A 24392-nucleotide genomic window follows, 5' to 3' on the forward strand; every position below is an offset into this window, starting at 1 on the left:
AAGTACCAGAATTTTATACAGGCTGTAGTATTGGCTAACGTGCTTTTAGAATCATTTGATAGATATAAACATGGAAGTAATCATCTTGTAGTAGCTGAAGAAGAAAGTGAAGGTTGTCTGGGAAAGAAGATCAAACTTTTGTCTAGTAATTTTGGCTTTGCTTTTAACTTGTCTATATTTACATTCCTGAGCTACTAGTTGTGGAATTCTTTGTCCGGTGGTTCCCAGGTCTAGTATAGCTTTCCCTAAGGGATGTAACTTCATCTGCTATGAAGGGTGGTTGTGCAGCCATACCCTGAATGCACTACTTTGGAAGAAATAACAATCTGTTTACAGTACACTCATGATGAGCACATCTTTAAGTGTCTGTGCCTTATGGATTGCATTGGATTTTTGTTTCTGCAAACAAAATGATGCTGGTTTCTGTCCTATTATGTCTTAAAGTGTCTTTCCATGTATTCTAACCCAGCACACAAGATCAGCTGAGATACTTTATTGAACAGTTGCTGTATTTGTATCTGCTTCCTGCAGAGGCTTTTCAGAGATGCCATGTATGTAAAATGCTGAGGGCTTTGATGGCCACCTTAGAGAAGAATCTGTGATTTTTTCATTTTAGATCTGCAGTTTTTTAAGAACCGCACAAATCTTAAAAATAAACCAAACCAAACAGTTATAGATGAAAAAATAGTTAAACTGTTGTGTTGAAACAAACTATTTCCCTCTATCTGCTGTAGAACTCCAGGTTACCTCAGTGGAGATCATGTGTTTCATAGTGCACACTGGAGATCATGGACCTCTGTGAAGACCAAATGCTGCAGACTCATAAACCTTATAGACCTGATGTACATCCTCCTATTAGGTTGGAAGCCTCAATCTTTGTAACAGTTAGTTCAAAATAGCATTTGTCAGATAATGACTTTTCATGGTATAGTATATGTACTGACCTCTGGTGAGACTGCGGACATCTAGAGTTACTCACATGGATACTGCTAAGTATTAAATATGGCAGATGGGACAAGAGTGTTCAATTACGGAACACAGTATGGAAGTTGAAGTGAATTTATTTTTCTGTGTTTAAATTTTATTCCAGTTACACCAAGTTGGATGATTTTTAATTAGTCCTGCCTTCTCTAAATCATAGAAGGTGGTTAAAATCCGATTTTAACATTAGATTTTGTAATTTTTTAATACATCTTTTTAGTGAAACACCTCACATGGATTTTTACAGGAAGGATTGAGAAAAATTATACAGTTTTAATCACCAAGAAACTTATTTTAAGGTTACTATGCCACATCACGTGCTATTGATGGCATTATGTTGTAGATGAGCAAATAGTTTAAGGCAAGCCTGTTATAAATCTCGTGCAGTTGAAAAAACTGCTTGTAAATAATCTAAATTTAAATGAACTAAAAGTAAAAATTGCCTCTTCAGTTAATAATGGTTTTGGTAAGTGTCAGTGTTTAAGTACTACTGGCAAACCTGTGTTCAAAAAAAAAAAAAAAAAACCCAAAAAAACCAGAAGCCAAATGAAAATGACAGCTTAAATTTAACTGTATTAAATGCTTCATAATTTTAACAGCTGAAATTGTATTTTCAAAGTCTTGTTCAAGTCAGAGGCAGATGTCCTGTTTTGGGGGGCTGCACTTGTCACTCTTGCGTGCTGTTGTATGTACGCCTCTGTGTTAGAAGCTCAGAAACAAAAAAAAGGGTGAATGACCTGACCATTGCATAATACACACTTTTTAATCCACACACATTTTACCATTGACATAGTTTTATGCTTTGTCTAAAGGGACTTCTTGTACAGGCTAACGGGCTTGACAGGAGCAATTTGTCCTGAGCCCGTGCCCTCTGGAGCCTGACTGTCTGCCAGGCTCCTGCTTTTCAAACTCTTCCCTGTATCTAGACTCAAAAGACGGTTGTTTTGCTACTAGTTCAACTTATTCTTTAATGATGAACAACACCACACTTCATAGTAAGCATTTGTACTGTAATTAAACAAATCTTCTTTGAAGAGGTATTGTTGCTGTATTGTGTATTGCTTCGGACCTAGCTATTTATATTTGCCTCAGTGACTATTTTTCAGTGACTTTCTTCAGATGTTACATTTTAGGCTGCTTGAAGTTTTAATGGGATTTGTAGAAATTACATGCTGTGAGTGTTTTTCTGGTTATGGTAACAGCAACAAGCTTGTTCATGTGACTTCAAAAGCAGGCATTTTGTTTGTAGGCAGGCCTAACTTAATTTGAAGTGCCAAAGAATAAAAAAATATATTTGGGCTTTCTCAAGAATATATCAAGACCAGGCATCTCTCGGAGTGTACCTCAAGGTCCAGATTTTAGGCAAGAATTCTGCCCTTTGGAAGAATTTATGTTATCAAGGATTTATTTGAAAACAAGTAACTTCCATTTCTTCTTAGCATAACAACGATTCCCAGTGGTTCAACTGTCATAACCTCAGAGTTTATACACTGTACACTTATGAATGTGTTAAAGATTGTATCCCGACATTCAAGATAGTCACAGATATAATTTTCACTTATAAATTTGAAACTGAAACATTTAAATATAAAACTGTTTCATACTTGTGAACATTTAAATGTCTGCAATTTAGGCAAAATTTCTAAATGCATACTGCTTTTTTAGGGAAAAAAAAATGGCACATTTTAATGCAGTGGCTTAAAAACTGAAAGACACTGCCTTTCTAACACAAACTATCCTTCCTTTGAAAATCCTGGGCTCAGTTTTCAAAGCATTGCCTAGGAATTTAGCCTGCGACCCCCATTGACACTAATGGGAATTGCATAGTTAAGTCCTCATAACATCACTTTGAAAACGCATTTGTTCTACCAATCCAGAAAAAGGGTAGCATAAACTGCAGGGAGACATTCACAGATCAAGAGATCAATTTACACTTTGAAATACAAGACCAGTGTGTGTTATTCCAGTTATGTGATCAGTAGGGGGGGGGGATTTTAAAATTCACCACATTTGCAAAATAAGTCACCAGGAGTAAATAAAACAAAATATTTTGGCAAGTGGCAGGCAGACTTGCTAACCGGGCTAACAAGATATTTGTCAGCAGTAACGAACACCTACTGATTAAGTGATAATTGCATTTGGTTGGTACAGTGTTATTCTACAGTTAACAAACTTTTTTCCTTGTAAGCTGAACTTAGATATCTGTATTTTAAATACTTCTGTTGTTCCTTTGTGACCAGGAAATGTTTAGAGTGAACAAGACTTGTCTTTGTCCAGTTCTGATTTGGTCCTTCACATTTTAGTTCCAATCTAGAAGGTGCTTTCATGGTGCACATGCTTTAATAAACAGGGAGATAATGTTTGGTGAACTAGTGGCAGTATTATCTTCATGTTCATGCAGGGTTTTTTTGTTAATTCGTTGGAAATAAGTGTATACCTGTGTAACATATATTCATGTGTGCTTGTGCATGAAACGTAAGCAGCAACTAAAAAGAAAGTGTTACTGTTGTGTAGCTGTGTTACTGCAGTGCCTGTGAGTCCCCAGTCATGGACCACAGCCCCATTATGCTGGGCAGGGTGTAAATAAGTATTTTAACAAAAGGAAGACAACGCTGCCTCAGAGTTCACAAACCGATGAGATTATAGCTCCACGTTATGTCAGAAATTACCAAACAACAATGATTCTGGTTGACAGGCTTCCTCTTCAGTCATCAGATCTGTTTGTTCTTCTGAATACAAAGTGTGTATAGCTACAGAGTGAACTCCTTGGCGTGGGAAATGTTGAGGAGTGGGACATTTGTGAGTGACTTTTGTGAGTTTACTGTGTTTAAAATGAAAAAGTCCCTTTCATCATTGGAGCATTTTAGCTCCAAACCCCAATAAAATTAATAATAATTGAAATATTAATATATTTGTTATTCCTTTGTCCTAATGACTTAAATTATACATATCTAGCAACAGTCACAAGACTTTTTTTCTAGGTTAGAAGCCAGGCATCCTCAAGAAAAAATTTGTAATGTTGCTTCTGTACTCTTTCCTAAGAAAAGTTTGGGTGTAGCTTGCAGTTGTATATGCTTGGCACTGTTCATTTCCCAGAAGAGTTCACCAGTATTCTAGGCTTTGGGATTTTTTTAATTAAAGAGGTCAAAATCCATTATATCAAAATTTCAAAGAATTTTCCAATTAGCTGTAGTCTGCGATGCCCAGCAGGTGGCTTTTATACTATTAAAGGGAGATTGTTTCCATCTCTGATCAAAGCAAAAACTAAACAAAGGAAAATATAGACTATTTTGCTGTACACAGTGCAAACCACATGCTGTGTAAATTATAGGTGAAAACTGTACATGAGAGACTGTTCAGTCATACCACTTCAAGAAAAAATTCTGTATGTTTTCACACCGTTCCTCATGAGGATTTTAATGGTAATATCTAAATCTGTTTAGATTATTGATTAGATGAGAAGATTAGACAGTTTGCTATTTCCTAAAATTAATATTTTTAGCATCTTCTTATTTAAAAGTAAAAGCAAAAGTGCACAAATAAGTAGATTCATGAATTTGCTAGAAGTGAAATTAGAAAAAGCTGAGGTGCTGGAATGTTGCAAGATGCAAAAAAGTTCCAATTTGCACTTTTCAATGAATCTAAACTTCCCTGATTTTTGCCTACTTAAAAGAATGTTTGTGACCTCTTGACCCTTTTGTTATCCCTTACTCAGAAAGGTCTTTATTCTGTAAGGCTTAGGTATAAAAAAATAAAAAGAGCGTTAATGGCATAACAGTCCTTTCTGATCACTCGGTGTAAGATGTTTATGCAAAGTGTCAATAGAAGCAATTGGCCTAACAGTGTGACAACCTGCTTTGCTTGGAAATGGGCTAATCTCCTGTTTGGGTTATCCAGAGGTCAGGTAAGGATTTCTTTTTTTGCACTCCCTGTAGTGCATGGGTACATAACCTGCAAACACTACAGGGCAGAAATCAGAAGCAACTGAGCCCAAGAATGCCACAAAGGATTTTTTTTTTCTTAATCTTGCCCTGTTTGCTTTTCCTGAGTTTTTTTCTCAGCCTTCTTCTGATTTTTCGTTTCCTGGTCCCATCCCAGAGAACCTGTTTGAATGTTTAACACATAATGATGACAGAGACTCCACCAATATCATTATCTGCTGCTTCACTTTGTTTTTTTCTTTTCAAACAGGCATCATCCCACTCTTTTTTGAAGTTCATGTGGAAACCTACTTCAAATCTCAGTTTTTGAGGGCTGCCCCTGTTGCCCTGTCACAGCAGGCTGGAACTCAATAAGCGCTCAGGCAAGCATAGCAGGCCAGGCAATGGGCCTTGGCAGGCTGCATGCTGTGAACTCCTGCCTCACTGAATCAGCTTCTGTGTGTTTTTATAACTGCCTTTTTTTTTTTTTCCCTGTTAATTATGCCCCAAGGCTGTGGAAAGACAGCATTTATCTGTTTCAACAGACTAAGCAGCAAGTGTTCTGACATGTTTATCAGGCAAATTGTACCTGACAAAAGGTAATTACGCATGCAATCAAGTACAGAAGTAACTGGGTGATTAGGGGTTAATAAACTGTTTAGCATATGAAATTCAGCTTGTGAGCAAGGAGAGTAGGCCAGAAGGATATAACTAACAGTGATATATTAAAAGAATTACTTTTATTTTGATGGAATGTTTGACTTTACAGAAAGGTAAGCAGGATATTAAGTGTACAATTCCTCATTTTTATCTCCAGCTCCTGAATCACTGGTGCTTATTGTACAACCAAAACTGTTTGCTGACATTCTTGCTAATTCAGATGAGTTAAGGGCACCATTGCAACTTGTATGAAGCTACCTTGATAATTTGCAATTAGTATTTTTGTAGTATAACCAACACAATTGGTATTGTCCAATGGACACTGCCCCCGTTTCCTTCTGCAAAGCCCTCGCCTCCTCCTTCTGTCTCTGTTGCTCTGTTAACTCTGTGCATAGCTAGTTTCCAAAGTCACGTTCTCTTCTAAGATTATTCCTGACAGTTGCCCAAAAGTGAAAAGGAAAGGGCATCTGTATGATATTTGAGGATGTGACAAGAGGCTCAAACAGCATTAAAAGGGCCGGATGGTCGATTCCAGCAGTTCCCAGTGCACAAATTTCTCACATAATTACAAGATGGCCTAAATACTGGACTACGGCTGAGCTGCTCAGGACATTTGGTAATATGAGACAAAGCTTTACTGAGCAGTGATTACCCGTAACTTCTATCTAAACATGACTATATCACCTAGATACTGGGAAAAAGCAAGAGTAGTGACGTTGAAGAATAGATGCAAGTGCACTATTTGAAACCAGAATTCTGCCCCTAAAATCTTAAGAACTCTTTCCCACCCCCATAGCATCAAAATTGTAATGTTTTGTGTTAACCAAACCCATTAACTATCAAGGTCTTAAAGTAGGACAACTTTTAACCAAAATGTAGCTTAGTATCTTTTACAATAAAATTGTTGTGTTTAAAATAGAAGTCTTCTAATTAAAAATAGCAGTGTTATCTGTATAATGTAAGAGATGGCTATAGACTTTGATACAAGTATATATAAACATCTTTTTTTTCCAAGTGATGTTTATTTCAAGCAGAAAGAGCTAATGTTAGACATAAAAGGCATTTAGAAAATACATAGACATGAACAAAAAGTTAGAAAATCAAAGTATTCTAGGACATCATTCAAACTGCAAGTGCAGAACAGCAACCAGAGTCTTAAGTTATCTATAATGTTAGAAGTATATATGTGACTAATAATGTGATGGTTTGAGAAGGCAACACTTTTTCATATACAGCAAAAGGAACATGCTACTCTCTGTTCATCAGCTCTGAGGGTTCCAAGATGCTGGATAAAGGTTCCCCTTCTATCACACCTTTAGAAAGAGGCCAATCCTCTTAAGTAAGGCAGAAGTGTATACCCTATTTATCTTGTAAATGTAAGTAAGCGGACAGTCTATTGGACACTCCATTTGGTATACTAGAAAGTTCCTTTTTTTTTTTTTGATAACAACTCAGACACACACTCAGGTACACACACTTCTCTGCAAATCATTCCTAGTCAGAAGCGCTTCCCTTCCTCCTTGGGAAGCATATTCTGCTTCGTTATAAAGTCCTCACTTACACCGTTGCCTGTCTTAGCTTATTCTTACTTTTCATGATTGTTATAGGATAAAGAGAGTACAACACTGACATTGTTCTTGCCTGGTAGAATCTGTATATCTAGTTTATTAGGTGCTTCGCAGTGTTTCAGCTGTGTGATAAGGTGATTCTGACAGAACACCCCTGGGTGGCTCCTTAGGTGGGGTTGCATGGCTGACCAACTCCTAATGGTCTGCACTGCCTTCAGACTTTGAGAGTAGCAGGAGAGATTGCTTTTCTGTCCAGTTTGAAGTATTTTCTGTACATGTTAACTTTGGAAAAATTCATGTGCCGAATAAACATTTTTCCTATTGTAGTTTCAAGTTAAACAATGCAAATTCTAACCTTGAAGAAGACATAGCCAGCACTGCCAGTACCCTGTGTGGATTTTGAATGATTTTTGAGGCCAGAAAATAGTTTTTGCCAGGACCTACTCCGTGCTACAGAGTAGCATTTCTCTTATTACAGTGTGTGTCAGTGTGGACCATTCCTTGTTAGACAATACATCTTGTTTTCAGTTTTTGTCTTGATAATAGCAAGTTCTCATGGATAAAATAGTAGTAGGGAAATGTTGCTTTAATTTGGCCTTTAATAGGTTGACTCTAGTTGCCACAATAAGAACTACTGTCACAAAACCAGCAAATTCTCCTGTATTTCATGCTTTACAACTGAGAAGCCATGAAGCGAGCTCCTCTGAACTTAAATCTCCTAAATGTTTTTTTTTTTTTTAATTGTAGTTGATACTCTTTTTGGCAAAATTAATGGTTTTACAATTAGACTTGCCCTTGATGCAATTTTTCTTTTTCCACATGAGTAGTAATCACAGTATTTAAAAACTGCAGAGATTTACAGCCTTCTTTTATTTCCGTGGAACTTAACATATCCCACATATTAGATCTCTGTACTATGAGTCACATCAGCATGTCAAGCCAAATCCATAAAGTATTTCCATTATATCTTCACCTTGAGTACTGTGTAACATTACCAAAGGCTGTTCCCTCTCCTTGTGGTTTTGCACACACCTAGTCCATGTCACACTATAAAATAATTTTAATATGCCTCTATTGTGAATGAAAATACAGCAAAAATATAGGGGAAAAATTGAGGGGTTTTTTTCCTCCTCTATTGAAGAGTTGGCCAAATTTTCATTATTAATTTCATGTAGCCGCACTTCATGTTATTCTCTTATTTTCAATAATCTTTATGTATAGAAGATAATTTTATCCCTTACAAAAATAAAAATCATCTACCAAAGGATTAGTTAGGCCAGTGCTTCATTATCAGCTTTGTCTTTCCAAGAGTATGTTCAAATCACATGAAATAGCTCAAATATTTTTCTGCAACTTTGAATGGATGGGCTGTCTTTCAGATCATACGCCTATGGCCAAGACAGTCCCATGGTAGTACAGATATTTATTTCTATACAAGAAAGAGGAGTTCAAGTGCTTAATTTAAATAAGGCACACATTTTTGTAGCTAAAGGCAGTGGAAATCAGTGTGCTGGTATTGGCTGGGATAAATTAATTTTCTTCATAGTAGCTAGTATGGGGTTTTGGATTTGTGCTGGAAACAGTGTTGATAACACGGGGATGTTTCAGTCACTGCTGAGCAGCGCTTGCACAGAGCCAAGGACTTTTCTGCCTCTCACCCCACCCCACCAGCGAGTGGGTTGGAGGGGACACAGCTGGGACAGCTGACCCCAGCTGACCAAAAGGATATCTCATACCATATGACATTCTGCTCAGCATATAAAACCGAGGGAAGGAGAAGGCAGGAGAACATTCAGAGTGATGGCGTTTGTCTTCCCAAGTCACCTTTACACGTGATAGGAGCCCTGCTTTCCTGGAGGCCACAATGGGGAGTGGTGAATTAATTCCTTTTGATTTGCTTGTGCATGCAGCCTTTTTTTTACCTATTAAACTGTCTTTAGCTCGACCCATGAGTTTTTTCACTTTTACTCTTCTGATTTTTTCTCCATCCTGCTGGGAGGGAGGGAGGGAAGGAAAGAGCGAGCAGCTATGTGAGGCTTAGTTGGCAGTGGGAATTAAACCACCACAGTCAAAAAGGAATAGAGTAGCAGAAGTTGAAACAGACTTGTAGGGTTGATACCTCTGCATCAATGCTGCAGAAGTGATGGTGAATTTGGGGTTGTGCTTGAGGGAAGGTTTATACGGGTGGCTTGACATTATTTCCCATACACATGTGATGGTCCTGGGATCAGCAGATCATTTCTACTAGACTGTCCTTGCTGCTGTTGGCTGCTCGCCAACCTGTTCCCCTCACAAAGTGCCTGCATTGACTGTACACCCGCAAGTGCCAAGTCAGATGCAGGTGATATGAATGGCCAGGACACAGATCCAAAGAGCTGCACACCAGGCAGCTCTTGCCCACCCACAGCATACAGTATGTGCTGTCAAAGCCCATTACGTGCAGCAATATGCCACAGCACAGAACTGCAGCTGTGAGGGGGACAAAATGCACAATGCATAATTGTGCACAGCAGCAGTCCGGTCTCCAGCAGTGTCTGCAGCTCCTTGTCACGTTTATTCCAGCAGCAGGGCACACTGGTCACACTGCAGCCCCTGAACACGTGCGCAGGAGGGAAGCTGTGATTGAGTGTCATGTGTCATTTGAATGCATGTCTGTGGTCCTTCATGTTACCTGCCACATGTCATGACAGCTCCTTTAATTTAGGAGACTTATTAGCATGAGGCTGGTTGTGTGCAGCTCTTTGACCAAGCGTGAAGCAGGGAAGAGGCTCTGGGTACATCCCCTTTGCCGATAGTGTCTCAGGCCATTCACACTTCGGAGCCAGGACTGTCATGGAGCGTGCAGAATATGTGTCATGCTCTCTTGGGACATTGTTTTACCTCGTGTTGAAAAGCAACAGACTCCATGGTCTATTTAGAGCCCTACATGCCCACCTGTGTTCTGTCAGGTGACAAATGGAGTATGGTCTTCCACCCCAGCCACCACTACTACTGAGATGTCCCAGAGCCATGACACAATCAGACGGTTGATTCAAGCGCTTATGCAATACTGGCAGGAAAGTTTCTCTGAACTTGTCAGCACTGCAGTTGTATCAGTCATCAATGGTTTTGGGCCTCATGTTGCTAACAAAATACAGAGTTTCAAGGTTGTTTGGGGTTTATCCAGAATCCTCAATTTCAATGTTACAATAGGGATAAGAAATTAAATCTTTCACCTTTGATTTACCAAACATAACTGCTGCAGGAGCATTGGTACAGTCCTTTCTTAAGAATAATCTCCCATGTGGAGCCCATGACAAGTTGCATTGTAATTAGTAGTAATTTTTTAATACATTCTGTTTGCTTCTCTGTAAGAGGGAAGGAACATGAAACCTCTAGATTACATAGTTTGGGTTCCTGCGGTTGTCAGCTTTATCCTTCCACCTTGTGTTGTGCATTGGCCTGTCCTATCTTTCTATTCTTTTGATCATGCTTTCAAATATATCATACAGCCTCTGTTGGGACTGAGCACTACTGATTGTTGTAACACAGGTAATAAGAAGCGATGAGTAACATCCAGCAGCAACTTGAGGCTGTGGGGTTCATGAATGCCACTAATTCCTGAGTTATCAGAGCCTTCCCAAGTCTGTTTGCTTAGTGACTAAAGGCCTTCACTCAGTGGGAGAATTGATGGTGCCCATCCTGAGAAAGCACTCTATGAGAAAGAACCATTTGCATTTGACCTTGTCGGCTATCTTGGCTAGGTAGTCAGCAGAGAATGAAGCAGCCTCCTTGCTTTTTACACACCTTTCGCCCATGTGAGATAGTTTAAAATTGAGATGTCACTGAGGTTTGTAATGGTCTCTGGAGGGTTTTGAAATGACAGAGCAGTAACTGTGTCAGAGGTCCATTATAAAGCCAGGAAATGTTACTACATATTCATAAAAGCCTATACTGAAAATATGGAAGGAGTGATTAATTAGAAAATAATTTATTTTAATTAGACGCTTTATTTGAAAATAACAGAAGAAAGGGGTTAGGAAGTGGAAAAAATTGGAGAAGCTGTGAAGACCAGGTGTATGCTTTTATTTTGCATTAAGTTGGTGTTATAATTTTGGGAATGAGGTTTACTAGAGACCTGTGACATTTTGTCAGGCTGAGAAGTTTGAGTAAGGCAAGGCTCTCGGAGGTGCACTCCTCTTCCCAGTCTGAGAAGTCAGAGGGGCAGGCGCGTGCTGCAGCTCTGCCTGCGGGAGCAGGGGCCGCTGGCAAGTGTTTAAAGTGAACAGGGTTCTTTATTTAAATAGCAAAACAATATGACTTGCAGAAGTCTGTTAGGTTTCTTAAAGTCGTTTTTTGTTACAGAAAGTCCTGTTCCACCCCACCTTCCCAGCATTACCCATGTAGCAAGGCCCCCAGGCAAGCAGGGGCTCTCAGTTACGCTGAGGACCCAGCTCAGTGGAGCAGCCACAGGCACTGCGAGCCGGGGCAAAGTGTCGCTAACGGTGCCCCACGCTTATTTGAACAGCAGGTTTGGCTAAGACAGAGCAGCCTGAGAACAATCCAGCGTTAGCCCTCAGCAGCAGGATGAGACCCAGCATCGGGCGCGAGGGGAAGCTGGGGGTGCCCCGCCATTGACGTCAATGGGAGCGGGGCCGCAGGTAGCCGTGGGAAAGTGGGGCCGCCTGTGCCCTGGCCCCCAGCAGCCTGGGCAGGGTGCCCGGCGGCGCCTGGCTTGCACCCGTGATGGCAGAGGGGGAATTAGGCTGCGAGGGTGCTGGCTGCTGGAGGTCAGGCATCATGTCCGCTTGTGAAAGCAGGCTGTTTCGTTGAACTGCAGCTCCGAGATCGTGAGTCAAAGGCCTGATTCGAAACTGCGGCCAGATGCAGGACTGCGCTTGGAGGCTTTTTGTTCCTCCCCATTTAAGTGTTCAGGGTTTGTTTGGGCCAGAAGTATGCCCAGGGCTTGGGGCTGAGTCATGAGGATCAGTCGCCATGGAGAGTGCAGCAGGGGTGGTTTAATTCGCTTAATTGAGACTACCTGAACCTCTGGTTTAAATTACTGTGAACAGACACGAGTATCCCCTTCTTGCTCCCCACGGTAAAGCAAGCTCCCGAAACGCCAAAGCGTGAGGCCATTAACATCCCCGCCTAGGACCGAGCCTGCACAGCCGCCTCCCGGCGCACGGAGGGAGGCGAGAAGGCGGTCAGGCGAGGAACGGGCAGGTGAGGGGGCTGCGGCCGGGCCCGGCCCGGGCCGGCGCCTCCTCCCCGCGGGGCCGCTCCGCGCTCTCTCACCCGCCTCTCCCCACGCAGCTCCTGGACCTCTTCATGGTGTGGGACTGGTCCACCTACCTGGCTGACTACGGGCAGGCCACCTCCAAATACCTGCGGGTCAATCCGAGCACGGCCCTCACGCTCCTGGAGAAGTAAGTGCGGGGCCGGGGCCGGCGGCGCGGGGGTGCGAGCGGCGGCGGGGCAGGGCCGGGCGCCCACGGAGGGCTGCGGGGCCGGGGCCGGGGCCGGGGCCGGGGCCGGGGCCGGGGCCGCCCTCCCGGGAACAGCGGCGGCAGGAGCCCGGTGCCGAGAGCCGCGGAGGCGCGGGCGGGGCCGGAGCCCCGGGAGCGGCTGGGGGAGCCGCCGCTCGGGGGAGGGAAACGCGTGGGGTTTCGCCGTGGCAAAGCCGGTAAGAGCGTCTCAGCTGGGCCGGTGAGTGGGCTGGGGAGGGCGCGTCGCCACCAGCCGAGGGTCAACTGCTTTTAAAAACGGCACTGAACTATATACCGTGGCTGAGAGGCATTTTCTAACGGTGTTTTCTCTCCGCTCCTGCCTGCGATGAATATGTATTTTGCAGAGTTCACAGAGGGTATGTATCGCCTATGTTGTTACAAAATATTGGTGCGTCAATTTCTTTCACTTCCCAAATTTCGTTTTTAAATCCGTTGATATGGGAGATCAATGATAACGATATCGGGTGATTTGCCAGTGAACAAAACACATCTGTTCGCGGATCCTGAACTCACCATGGACGCAGATGATACTAACGGGTTTTCTGGTTTGCTTCTCCCCTCACGCATTTGGTAGGGCCAGTTTCCTGACAAAGTGATATTTGCTAAATACTTACAGGCAATTTGTCAAGTAATATTTGTTCAAAAGAGTTTCACATTGTGGAAGTTTAATTTCAGAGCACATAGATAACAGGTTTTGTAATCTTTCAGTTCTTATTAGCAGAAAGATAAAAAGAGAAACAAAAGTAAACCTATTTAAATAGTCGGATTTTTCCTTTTCAGAATTACGTGTCTAACATGTCTGTGTCATTTGCTTTTTTATTTCTCCAGAATGAAAGACTCAAGCAAAAAGAACAACATTTTTGCTCAATTCAGGAAGAATGATCGTGACAAGCAGAAGCTAATAGAGACTGTAGTAAAGCAACTTAGGAGTTTAGTGAATGGTATGTCCCAGCACACATAGGCCTGTTAAATCAACGGTATCTCATCATACCAAGAGGTATTTCTTAGCCACTATTTCTACTAAACAAACAGTGATATCAGCTAGGACATTCGTTTGATTGAGTAAAAGAAAAATGCAGTAAATGGCTTGTACACGGAGTCTTCAGCAAACAATTCTTTGTACGTATTTTTCATGGATCAAATACTATTTTGTATATTGTAAACAAATGGTGAAAAATTAGACTGTACAATAAAAACAAGCTCAACTGTATTGTACATGGAACAGCTGAACTGTAAATACATTATTTAAGTATCTGCAGACATGGTGTCCAAAATTTTGCTCCGGGTAGGAATTATTTGAGAAATGATCTCTTAGTTGCTGTTTTCTGGATGAATCCTAATTTAATGTTTTTTAAGCATTGAGATACTTGCGTTTCAGATGCCGCCTATCGTTTTCCTGCATTAAATGTATATTAGCCTTAAAGTGATTGGACATAATTTTGTATACCGGATTTTGTAGTCTGGAGGTATGAAAAAATCTTCTGATTTTTAGTACCTTTGAAAACTACCTGAGAACTAGACTTGATATTTATTTAGCATTAGGGCTTAGAGGCTTTGTTCTCCAAAAGGGTTTAATCTTGAGGTTGTGAATGTAAATAACCATTTGAGTTCTTTATAACGTGACATTTTGTTTTGGTTTGGTTTTGTTCCTCAGGGTTACTATTTCTAACTGTACTTTTGTAAGATCATGGGTTCTTTTCCCCGGGTTACAGTAAGGAGTAGATTTGCCACTGTTGGTTTTGTGCCGCATCTGTTTGTCAGTATGCACTTCCAGATCCATCCCGGCAATCAGCATTTCGTCCCACAGCCGGTCTCTTTGCACTGTCCCTTCCTGGCTATTTTAGACACAAAGAGAATGTCTAACAAATACAAACCAAATGGAACATGTAAAAATAATGTACATTTTCGCTGTATTTTTAAGTTATTGATGGTCTAAATACAGTAATATAAACCTCACCCGTATTCCTGTTTGATTTCACGTACTGGAGCGCACCTCAGAGCTGGTTTCGCTGGGACCTGTACCGGCCCCGGCTCTTGGGTGGTTTAGCCCCGGGGCGGCGGGGTGCGGGCCGGGGGGCTGCGGGACCCCCACGGCTGCCACCGCCGTCCAGGACGGCGCGGGGCGGCGGGGCCTGCGGAGCGGGGCTGGGGCGCTCCCCGGCCGGCGGGCAGGGCTGGCCCGAGCGGGTCCCGGCGGGGCAGAGGGGGCTCCCCGCGCCGAGGGGCAGCCGTCCTGCCGCGGAGCCGGCGCTGGCCGGGGCGCCGTGGCCGGCAGGGCCGGGCCGGGCCGGGCCGTCGCGGGGGCGGGAGAGGGGTGCCGGCCCTGAGGGGATGGGGGGCTGCCCCGGCCGCCCCCGCTCGCCCTGGCCGCGTCCCCGCGCCCCTCAGCCTCTCTCCCCGGTTCTCCCGCTCCAATCACCGCACTTGGCCGCGCTGCTTACATATGCAGTGGATACGTCATCTCCGAAGGTGGATCGGGCGTAAGTGGCCAATATCTATATAAATGTGGCGGAGGGGCGAACCGGCAGCAGGAGGCGAGCGGGGCCGGGCGGGCAGCAGCCGGCAGGGCCAGCCGCCGAGCGCCCGCCGCCGGCAGCGTAGTGGCGGGGCGCCCGGCCCCCCGCCTTTGGCAGCCGCCGGGGCCGCCCCCCGAGCCGCCCGCGCCCCCGGTGGGGGGGCCCGCCGCCGCTCCGTGTCCCGCCGCCCGGGAGGAGGATGCCGGCGGGGCTCTCCTGGCCCGAAGCGGCGGCGCTGGCGCTGCTGGCCCCGGCGCTGCTGGTCACCCTGTGCCGGCACCTGTGGGCGCTGCGCTGGAGCCTCAGCCGGGACCGCGCCAGCGCCCTGCCCCTGCCCAAGGGCTCCATGGGCTGGCCCTTCCTCGGGGAGACCCTGCACTGGCTGCTCCAGGTAAGGCGCAGGGGGACGCGGACGGCGTGGGAAGGGGCTGGCAGGGAGCCCCCGGCTGACCAGCAGCTTGTCCCCAGGGCTCCCGCTTCCACAGCTCTCGGCGGGAGAGGTATGGAAATGTCTTCAAGACCCACCTCCTGGGCCGGCCGGTGGTGCGGGTGACGGGCGCTGAGAACATCCGCAAGATCCTGCTGGGTGAGCACACACTGGTCAGCACGCAGTGGCCCCAGAGCACCCAGATCATCCTGGGCTCCCACACCCTGCTCGGCTCCATCGGTGACCTGCACCGCCAGCGCCGCAAGGTGAGCCTCGCGGCTGTCCTGACAGGACACGCAGCCCAGGTGGCACCTCCTGCCCAGGCTTGGGCCTCGGTGGCATGTGGGACCCCCCCCACTTTAACCGCCTGCTTCTATTCCCCCCCTTCTCCTAGATCCTGGCCAGAGTGTTCAGCCGCGCCGCCCTGGAGAGCTACCTGCCACGGATCCAGAAGGTTGTGAGCTGGGAGCTGCGGGGCTGGTGCATGGAGCCGGGCTCCATCGCAGTTTATTCCTCCGCTAAAACCTTAACTTTCCGCATTGCAGCTCGGATTCTGCTGGGGCTCCGCCTGGAGGAAAAGCAGTTCAAGGACCTGGCCAAAACTTTTGAACAGCTGGTGGAGAACCTCTTCTCCTTGCCCCTCAACATACCCTTCAGCGGGCTGCGCAAGGTACTGCTGCCTGCCCCACTCCCTCTGCCTGGGAGCAGGTGCCCAGGCCCTGGTAGCACAGACCCCTTGTCCCCAAGCCCACCACAGGGTACTTCCAATGGGCCAGGTCATCTGCAGCACCCCGTTCCAGGTCTGCGTGCCTGGTGTCTTGCCCACCCCAGCTGTCTCCCCTTCTCTCTGCACTTCTCACCTGCCCCTGGTTGGCTTCCAGCACCTCCCTGCGCTGGCTCCAGTTCACTGTACAGAGAGGGGCTCCTTTTCTACCTCTCCGCACGTGTTGCTTGTGTTGGCTCTGGTTAGTCCATCACATCTGGTCCTGTCCCATCTTATCCCACCTGGACACGTTAGCCCACAGTCAAGGGGTCTATGGGCATGAGCACAAAAGGCACAGCGCACCTCAGGTCAGCACTCCCTGTGCACCTCGGGGCAGGCTGAGGACTTGAGACCCTCTTATGGTCCTTGGTCCCTCGTCCCCCAGCAGCAGAGAGACAGCGAGGGGGCCTGGACGGGAACATGGAAGAGGGACAGTCACCTCTGCTTCCTTCAACCCGCAGTGTCTTACCTGCTGTCCTGCCCCTCTTTGCCAGCCTCCCCACACTTTGGCTCTAGGTATCCATCCTGTGTCCCATCCCTCCTCTCCCATTTCAGTCTGCGTTCCCTCCTCTGGCTTTGGGTTCTCCAACTTTACCATGGCTCAAGTCCCCTTCCCCTTTCTGCCAGGTCTTGCCCAATCTCTTATTTCCACTGTGAGCTCTGACCCACAGGATCACCTTACCCAGCCAGTCTCAGTTCTCCCCCAGCCTCCCTGCTGCTATTCTCCACCAATTCAAAGCTCTTGTTTTCCTTGTCCAGTTCCCCGTTGCAGGTTGTAACCAATATGAGCTTTTACTCCCCCATCCTATCCCTCTGTGCCTTCTCTCAGATCAGCCACAGCTTGTCTGGCTCCAAACCAACCTCTTCAACTTGCATTTAGGACCCCTTGTCTTTCCCCTTGTTCACTGTCCTGTTTTCTTTGTCCAGTTCTTCCCACTTCAACTCTCAGCCTTTGTATCTTCTTCCCAGCATTTGGTCATGGCCATTTTTCATCTCAAATTGGTGGTCCTTCTGGCTTTTGCAGGAGGCATCTTGCTACAGAGGCCCATACTCCGTGACTCCACCCATCCCTGCTTTGCAAAGAAATTGCTGATCATTTGACTCACTGAGATCTTCCTAAACATTTTGCTACACAGGATTGCAACACAACTGGAGATGATCTTGGTGTAATTAACATGTCTTTAATATACTCTGGTAAAACCATTCATTTGTTCCTGTGTCAGATGTTCCTTGCTTCTTGGAATCAGTTTTATTAAGTTACCTCTTCTTGTTCCTTTGGACAAGCTTCTTTTGGACCTGACACAAGACCGTGGGTTTGTTCAGCACAGACACCTCTGGACTTGGTACCGTGTTTTTACTGCTGTCTTTTCCTCTCAGAGTGTTTGCTTCACAACAGCAAAGCAACAGAATTTGCAGTAGTTCTCCCGAAACTGCTGCCTCTTGCAAGGCTGTGGGGCTGGGCAACAGATTAAACAGTTTTCTTGCTGTTAACAGATCCTGGGATTAAGGATTGCCACACTTGGGGTCCCCTGGTCTCTCTGGAGAGGGGAGTGGTTCCTAAGGCTCTCCTGAACTGTGTCTGCCTCCTGCAGGGAATCAAAGCACGGGACATGATACATGAGTTTATGGAGAAGGCTATACAGGAAAAACTGCAGAGAAACAACCCAGAAGATCACAGCGATGCTCTGGATTTCATAATAAACAGTGCCAAGGAGCACGGCAAGGAATTCACCATGCAGGAGTTAAAGGTAAGGAGAACCCGCTCTTGCAGTGTCCCTTCCGACTCGGTGGCTGATTGAGAGACCTGGGCTGAGGGGCAGGAGGAGGGTTGTGCGGGGACCCACCATGAGCTGTTGGCTCTCACCCTCCTCTTATCAACTCTGAGGACACCATCTCCAGTGCAAGCAAGAGAACCTGGACTCGGCGTGCTCACACGCTCTAGTAGGATTGTGTGTCTTTGCATTAGAAGAGAGCTGGTATTTTAAAATGGGATTAAATGCCTCTTCTGCCTTTCCTCTTCATGGCCAGCAGCCTTCAGCCTGACTTAGGGTGCTGTTAGGGTTATGTGGTTTTGCTAAGGCTCTGTATGTCAGTGTGCACCTGGTAAACTCCAAGATAGTATCTTGGAAATATTTAGAGCTAGTAGTTGTGTGTTCCTCAAACCTCCCCCATCATAGCATATCGGGGCATGTAGATCATGTCCTCAGGGCTGTGAGCCCAGAAGTCTCTGAGACAACACATCAGAATGGGTCCAGGGATGGAATGATGGACTCTGGGTCATTCCCTATCACCTCGTCATTAATTAGATCATCTAGCTTGTGGATTGCTATGGTGCATCATGATACATTACTGTGACTTAGGGATGAACCCAGTAGTCCTTACAGAGCCAAAACCACCAACTGAATGCAAAGTGTATTTTGCCAAAGATCTTGGGGAAAAAAATTTTCTTTAGTACTGCATCGTTCATAGCTCTGGGTCACTTGGTATCAGTTTTGAAGCAATTCTGCATGGCTACAGTAGCTGAATAGTGTTTGAAAGTATTGAACATACATAGTTTCACCATTTATTTATTAAAGACTAACATTTTATAAGTATTTTGTAAAAGTGTAGTATCTAAATCTAAAATATTTGAAAGACTTTACAGCAACTATTAGATACAGTTAGAAATAACATATATTCTTAAAGTATTTTTATTATAATTATTTATTATTTATTCTAATTTAATTTTTAATAATGATTTTTTAAATAATTGCCAGGTTAAAAATGTGGTTGATTAAGACTGATTAATATCTGTTAGTATTCACATGGATATTACACACGAACAATTACATCATCTCTCATCATGTCCCTGGCTCTGACCACAAATGAACACTAACAGTAGGAAATAAGGGGATATTAAATGTAATGTGGAGTGACATGGCAGTGACCTCGGGCTAGCTGATTCAAATGATAGGATATTCATATGCTGTCCTGTACCTTTACAGTTAGAAAATTTCCACCTTGTCTGTATTTAACAAAATGACTTGCAAAACAAACTGCCTGTGCTTGCAATTATGGCAATATTCTCCACTCTAGGAAAACAGTAGTAGAGCTCCCATCCAGTGAAATGGTGTAATTGGGTAAAAAGTCCAAAGCTGTCTCAGTCATGGATATATCTGACTCTGAGAGATACTCCAAACACTGTCACACACTAGTTACTAATTTGCTTTTTGTTCAAATGATTCTGAAGGACCATTTTCCCAGAAACTTTCGTAAATACACTGTGATTTGCATTACTGGCATGAACTCAGCAGGACTCTTGGAATGTAAAGGTCATTAAAAAGATACCACTTTGCCAAAAATTACTGTTTTAAAACATGTAAAACCTTGGAAGAATTAAAAAAAAAAAAAACATCCTATGTAACAGTGCTGTCACTGGCTGTCTGCGTTAGTCCTGCCTCCCAGCATGGGCAGTTGGGCTGTAGCACAGGGACAATACTGATGACATTGTGGGAAGATGCTGCCTCCCAGTCACCAGTTATGTTGACCTTGTAAAAGCAGGGAGGGAATATCAGCAGCTTGGTGTCACTATTTAGTTAGTAGCACTGTCAGAGGTTGATGCAGGGAGTTGTAAGGGGTGTTACTTCAAATCGCAGAGTCTGCCCTAAATTCTTTGCATTGTATTGAAATGTCTTGGGTTTTAATTGCAAGTGGTGGAACTGAGATTTCTTTTCATCTGGGTCTGCTACCTTGTGAATGTAAAAATTCCTGCTAACGCCTGCAGGAGGTGTGATAGGGCTCGACAGGGATCTGTTATTTCAGAGGTTTTATTTGATCTGAAAGATGCCCTTGAGAGCTGCACTTTGGCAAAAGCCAAAGTCCAGCCAATATGTGGTACTGGGGATGGTAGCAAAGAGTAATTGTTGTTACATTACCCTTGACCTTTCCAGACCTGTCTTCAGGTACCTTCAGGCTTCAGGTGTCCTTCCCTGTGTTTTTGGCTTCACCTCTTCAGAAACTGGTTGTGTCAGAACCATTTAAATTCCAGACACATAGCTATGTGAAAGGAAACTGCTCTGTTTCCCTGAGGGTTTTGCTCCACTTTGCCCCTGGGCTGGAGCAATTAGTGCTCGGTAGTGCCATCCGGGTCACAACTCCTCCCAGGTTGGCAGCTCCCTGGGCTCCTCCCTTGGGCTTCTCCCCGGGGCTTTTGGGTCTGGCCTCAGCACTCCCAGCACAGTGCTACAGAGCTGCTGGCACCTTCAGATGGTGCTGTAAGTTTGAGCATTATGTTTGCTGTCAGAGACGTGACATGCCATGACCCAGCCCCGGGCAACTCTTAACTTTCGGAAAACAATTGCCAAAAATTGATCACAGGGTGCTGCAAACAGCCCACAGGAACCTGGCATGTGCTGTGCCATATAGACCCTGCAGACTGTCCTGGAGAGACTGGGAGACTGTGTGGGGATCCATGAGCTGGGACAAGTCACATATTTCAGATTTGACTGTGCTGTGGTCCGTCGGAGCTGGTAAACCTCATAACTTGTTACGGACACATCTGCTATGGAGCTATGAGGAACGCTGCAGTGCTTCAGTCTGTAAAGCTTGAAAAGTGAGCAAGTCCTTTGCCCTGTGGGAAAGCTCCCTGCCAACTACAGCACCTCCTGGGCTGACCAGCTGTAGCAGAGAGGTCTTTCTGCTTTTGACTCTGTTGATTTGAGTCCCCTCCCAGAAAAGCAAATGGTTGGTTATAACTGGAGATGGATCAAATGCAACGCATTTTAGCTGCCAGCGCATCTAGGATTTACACATAAACATACACAGCCTCATCACCCCTGGCTGGGCAGGAAGGTAAAAGCTGGGGCGCAAAGGGGAATTAGCAGGTGAAGGTAAAAATCTTGAAATGAACTTCACTCAGTATGCTAAAATGCATGTTTAAATGCTTCTTTACAATTTTTAAATCTTGGAGGAAAGCTCAGAAGAGTTGAATTGGGGGTGATGTGTACTCATCTCAGCTATGTTTCTGCACCAGACACTTGGCAAGTGGATATCTAGTTCATACAGAAATGGAAGAACAAGGGTGTCTTATTTTGGTCCCTGCCAACCCAGGGTGGGTGCAGGTTTGTGGAGAGTGGGGAAGGGGGAGGAACCAGGGCCCTCTGCACAGGGACAGAACCTGCAAAAGGTGAGAACAGTCTGAATCACAACCAGTTTAAAATGGCATTCAAATTTGTCACCTTCCTTCCTCTCCCAGGAGTCAGCGATTGAGCTCATATTTGCTGCTTTTTTCACCACGGCTAGTGCCAGCACCTCTATGATCCTCCTGCTACTGAAGCACCCCTCAGTGATTGAAAAAATAAGGCAGGAGCTGGTGTCCCACGAGCTGTACCAGCAGTGTAAGCACTGCCCTGCAGGTCCCTGCCTAGACACCCTGACTGCCCAGAGCAGGGACAGCGAGAAGCTTCTCCGCCTCACAGCCGAAGATGGTTGTGAGGACCAGAGCCAGCTCCTGGGCCCCACAGAAGGAGGTTCCCCCCAGCTCTGTGCCACATCAGAGCCCACCCTCCCCCAGAGCAGCCCCTGCACTGGCCCCCAGCTCCAGGCACCACCAGGGCAGAGCTGTTGCTGCCCCTCGGACATCAACCTGGAGAAGCTGAGCCGCCTGCGCTACTTGGATTGTGTGATTAAGGAGGTGCTGCGGGTGCTGCCCCCCGTCTCCGGAGGCTACAGGACAGCGCTGCAGACTTTCGAGCTGGATGTAAGTGCCTTGCATGCCGGCGGGCTGCTAGGGAGCTGCTGCCTGCCACCTCCTGCAAGCACACTGTGTCTGGCACGGTGGTGGTACGTGGCAGTGTAGCTCAGGGGAAGATGGCACCCAGCAACCTCCATGGGTCTCAGCTGGTCTGGGGAGAAAAGGAGCTGTGGAGCAGATGGGCAATGTGGCAGGGCTGTCCCCAGGCACCCTCTACTCACCCTCCTATTAGCACAGCTGGCTGCACAGGTACGTAACGCTTCTCTTCTTCCCTCTTCTCTTCCTGCCCAGGGTTACCAGATCCCCAAAGGCTGGAGTGTCATGTACAGCATCCGTGACACACATGAGACAGCCGCCGTCTACCAGAGCCCCCCCAGCAGTTTTGATCCAGACCGCTTCAGTGCCGCCCAGATGGAGGCTGTGGGCCGCTTCCACTACATCCCCTTTGGCGGCGGGGCGCGGAGCTGCATTGGCAAGGAGCTGGCACAGGCTATCCTCAAGCTGCTGGCCATCGAGCTGGTCAGCACAGCCCGCTGGGAGCTGGCCACCCCTGGCTACCCTGCCATGCAGACCGTGCCCATCGTGCACCCCGTCGATGATGGGCTGCAGCTCTACTTCCACTCCCTGTGGCCTGGCTGTGGCAGCAAGGCCTGAGCCAGGGGTACGCTGCCCCCCTCAGCCCTGGCGCTGATGCCCCTCCACGGCTGCCTGGGCCAGGTCTCCGCTGCCCCAGGCTGGGTATGGCACTGAGTCACTGCAGAGCAAAACCCTAAGTGTCTTTTTAATTTTCCCCTCCTAGTGTGCAAGCCCGCAGGGAGGGTCCTGCAGAGTCCTGCTCCTGAGCACCAGGATTAGCCTCAGCCCCAGCCCCGGGGGACAAAGCTGCTGAAGCTGCTGGCAGGGAGCATCCCCTGTGAGGGCTCAACCAGCCCCTGCCCCATGCAGGTCTGCAGCCACTGAAGGTGGGGAGCAAAACTCCCAGCCCCACAACTAAGGCTCCCAGAGCTTTTCTGTCCCAGGGTTATCTCCTGTGGGTGTGTTATAGGAGAAGCAGGACAAACATCCTGTACACTGTAGCTTTTTAGATGTAAAAAGAGAGAAGACGGAGAGCTCTGCAGGAAAACACAAGCCACGGCTGCCCAATCAATGGCATCAGCTGTAGCTAGAATAATAGGGTGTAAAGTGGTTTTTACTGTAAATATTTAATCTCTTTCCTCTACTTCCCATTAGAGCCAGCACAAAGAGGACATGTCTTATTCACCCACTAGTAGTAGCTGTGTATGTTGTGCCTGAGTACCGTGCTGCTGCTCAGGGTCTGCCATGAAGCCCCACTCTGGGTTCCCCACAGGATGCACTTCCCAGGCACAGCCTGACCAAGGGATCGGACCGAAGCAGCGGAGGGAGTTCTGGGGAATAAACATTTGGGAAATGGACATTTCTTGAATATGTCTGATTTGTGGTAGAAAGTCCCCTGTTCCTGATGATGCTGTTCTTACTGCAGAGAGGGCATTTGCAAGGTGACACAGGTCCTGTGCTGGCTGGCTGGCCAGAGTGACCATTCCACCTCCTGTAGCCTAGCTCTGCCAAGGAAAGTGCTCGGACACCAGGTCTATAGGTTCATCCAGGGGGTGGTACGTGGGGTATGCGTGGTACTTGGGCCTGGGTGCTGAGGGCACCTAAAAAGGTGAGATACCTCTCACCTGCCTCGCTAAGATACAGGGTATTTCTCTCCTATGTAAAATTAAGTGAGTCCTGTTGCTTCTGCACTGAGAACAGAGCTGGGCCCATCTTGTTCCACTACAATGTGTTTATAAGCTTCTTTCTGCTTCACTTCTGTTTCCCACTGCCACACGTCCTGCGTGGAAGCAATGGAAACCAGGGGACAGGCCTTGTCCCTCCAGTGCCACCTGGGCCTGGTGGCTCAGCGTGCTCTGTCTGAAGAACCAGCAGCAGCTTGACCAGCAAGGGCAGAAATGCGGCACAAGGACAGTCCCTTTGGAAAGGCTCCACGGAGCTCCTGTCCCCTGAATCTTTGTCCTGCTTCAATTCCAGGCTACAAATGACCTCGCCCTGGCCAGTCCCCCTTGCAGGTCCATGCTGGGGCGTTGCACAGGGTGTGCGCTGCCATTAGCTGTCAGAGGGCTGCGCAGCGAGCACGCTACCTGGGGCAGAAATGTGGCTCCCAAATGTGACACGTCAAACCTGGAAGAGGTTGAACTGCAGGGCTGAGTTAAGTGCTGTTGGCAGGTCGACCCCGTAGTGAACCAGAGCCTCTGCCCTTCCTGACCTTGTCCTGAAAGGTGAATCTTTCTGGCTATCAGAGGTGAAATCAGTAGG

General features: G+C 46.3%; 2 protein-coding genes across 15 annotated transcripts in view; both read left to right on the forward strand.

Moving 5' to 3' along the window:
• The window catches only part of EXOC6 (exocyst complex component 6), a 96378-nt gene extending 81804 nt beyond the window's left edge, over positions 1-14574 (forward strand). For 7 of the 10 annotated variants that reach the window (XM_042786878.1, XM_042786874.1, XM_042786901.1 and 4 more), the window contains 3 exons: positions 12425-12537; positions 12963-12974; positions 13447-14574. In XM_042786878.1, the coding sequence (XP_042642812.1) occupies positions 12425-12537; positions 12963-12974; positions 13447-13579 (258 nt within the window). In that variant the 3' untranslated portion in view covers positions 13580-14574. The remainder of the gene's footprint in view (positions 1-12424; positions 12538-12962; positions 12975-13446) is intronic. The other 3 variants (XM_042786893.1, XM_042786910.1, XM_042786917.1) reach the window with 1 other exon arrangement.
• Positions 14575-15280: 706 nt separating this feature from the next.
• LOC104359203 (cytochrome P450 26C1) lies at positions 15281-22973 on the forward strand. Of its 5 annotated transcripts, none has more exons than XM_033001912.2 (7): positions 15281-15525; positions 15603-15827; positions 15956-16231; positions 17917-18072; positions 21558-21703; positions 21923-22061; positions 22347-22973. In XM_033001912.2, exons 1-7 carry the CDS (start codon positions 15334-15336, stop codon positions 22707-22709), a joined length of 1497 nt encoding a protein of 498 aa, XP_032857803.1. In that variant the 5' UTR covers positions 15281-15333; the 3' UTR covers positions 22710-22973. The 5 variants fall into 5 exon arrangements, with proteins under 5 accessions (XP_032857803.1, XP_032857729.1, XP_032857878.1 ...); XM_033001838.2 differs by having other exon boundaries at positions 21558-21697; positions 21878-22061; XM_033001987.2 differs by having other exon boundaries at positions 21558-21697.
• Positions 22974-24392: the final 1419 nt, after the last annotated feature.

This window comes from Tyto alba, unplaced genomic scaffold (assembly GCF_018691265.1).
Source record: "Tyto alba isolate M040663 unplaced genomic scaffold, T.alba_DEE_v4.0 Super-Scaffold_1, whole genome shotgun sequence".
NCBI lineage: Eukaryota > Metazoa > Chordata > Aves > Strigiformes > Tytonidae > Tyto > Tyto alba.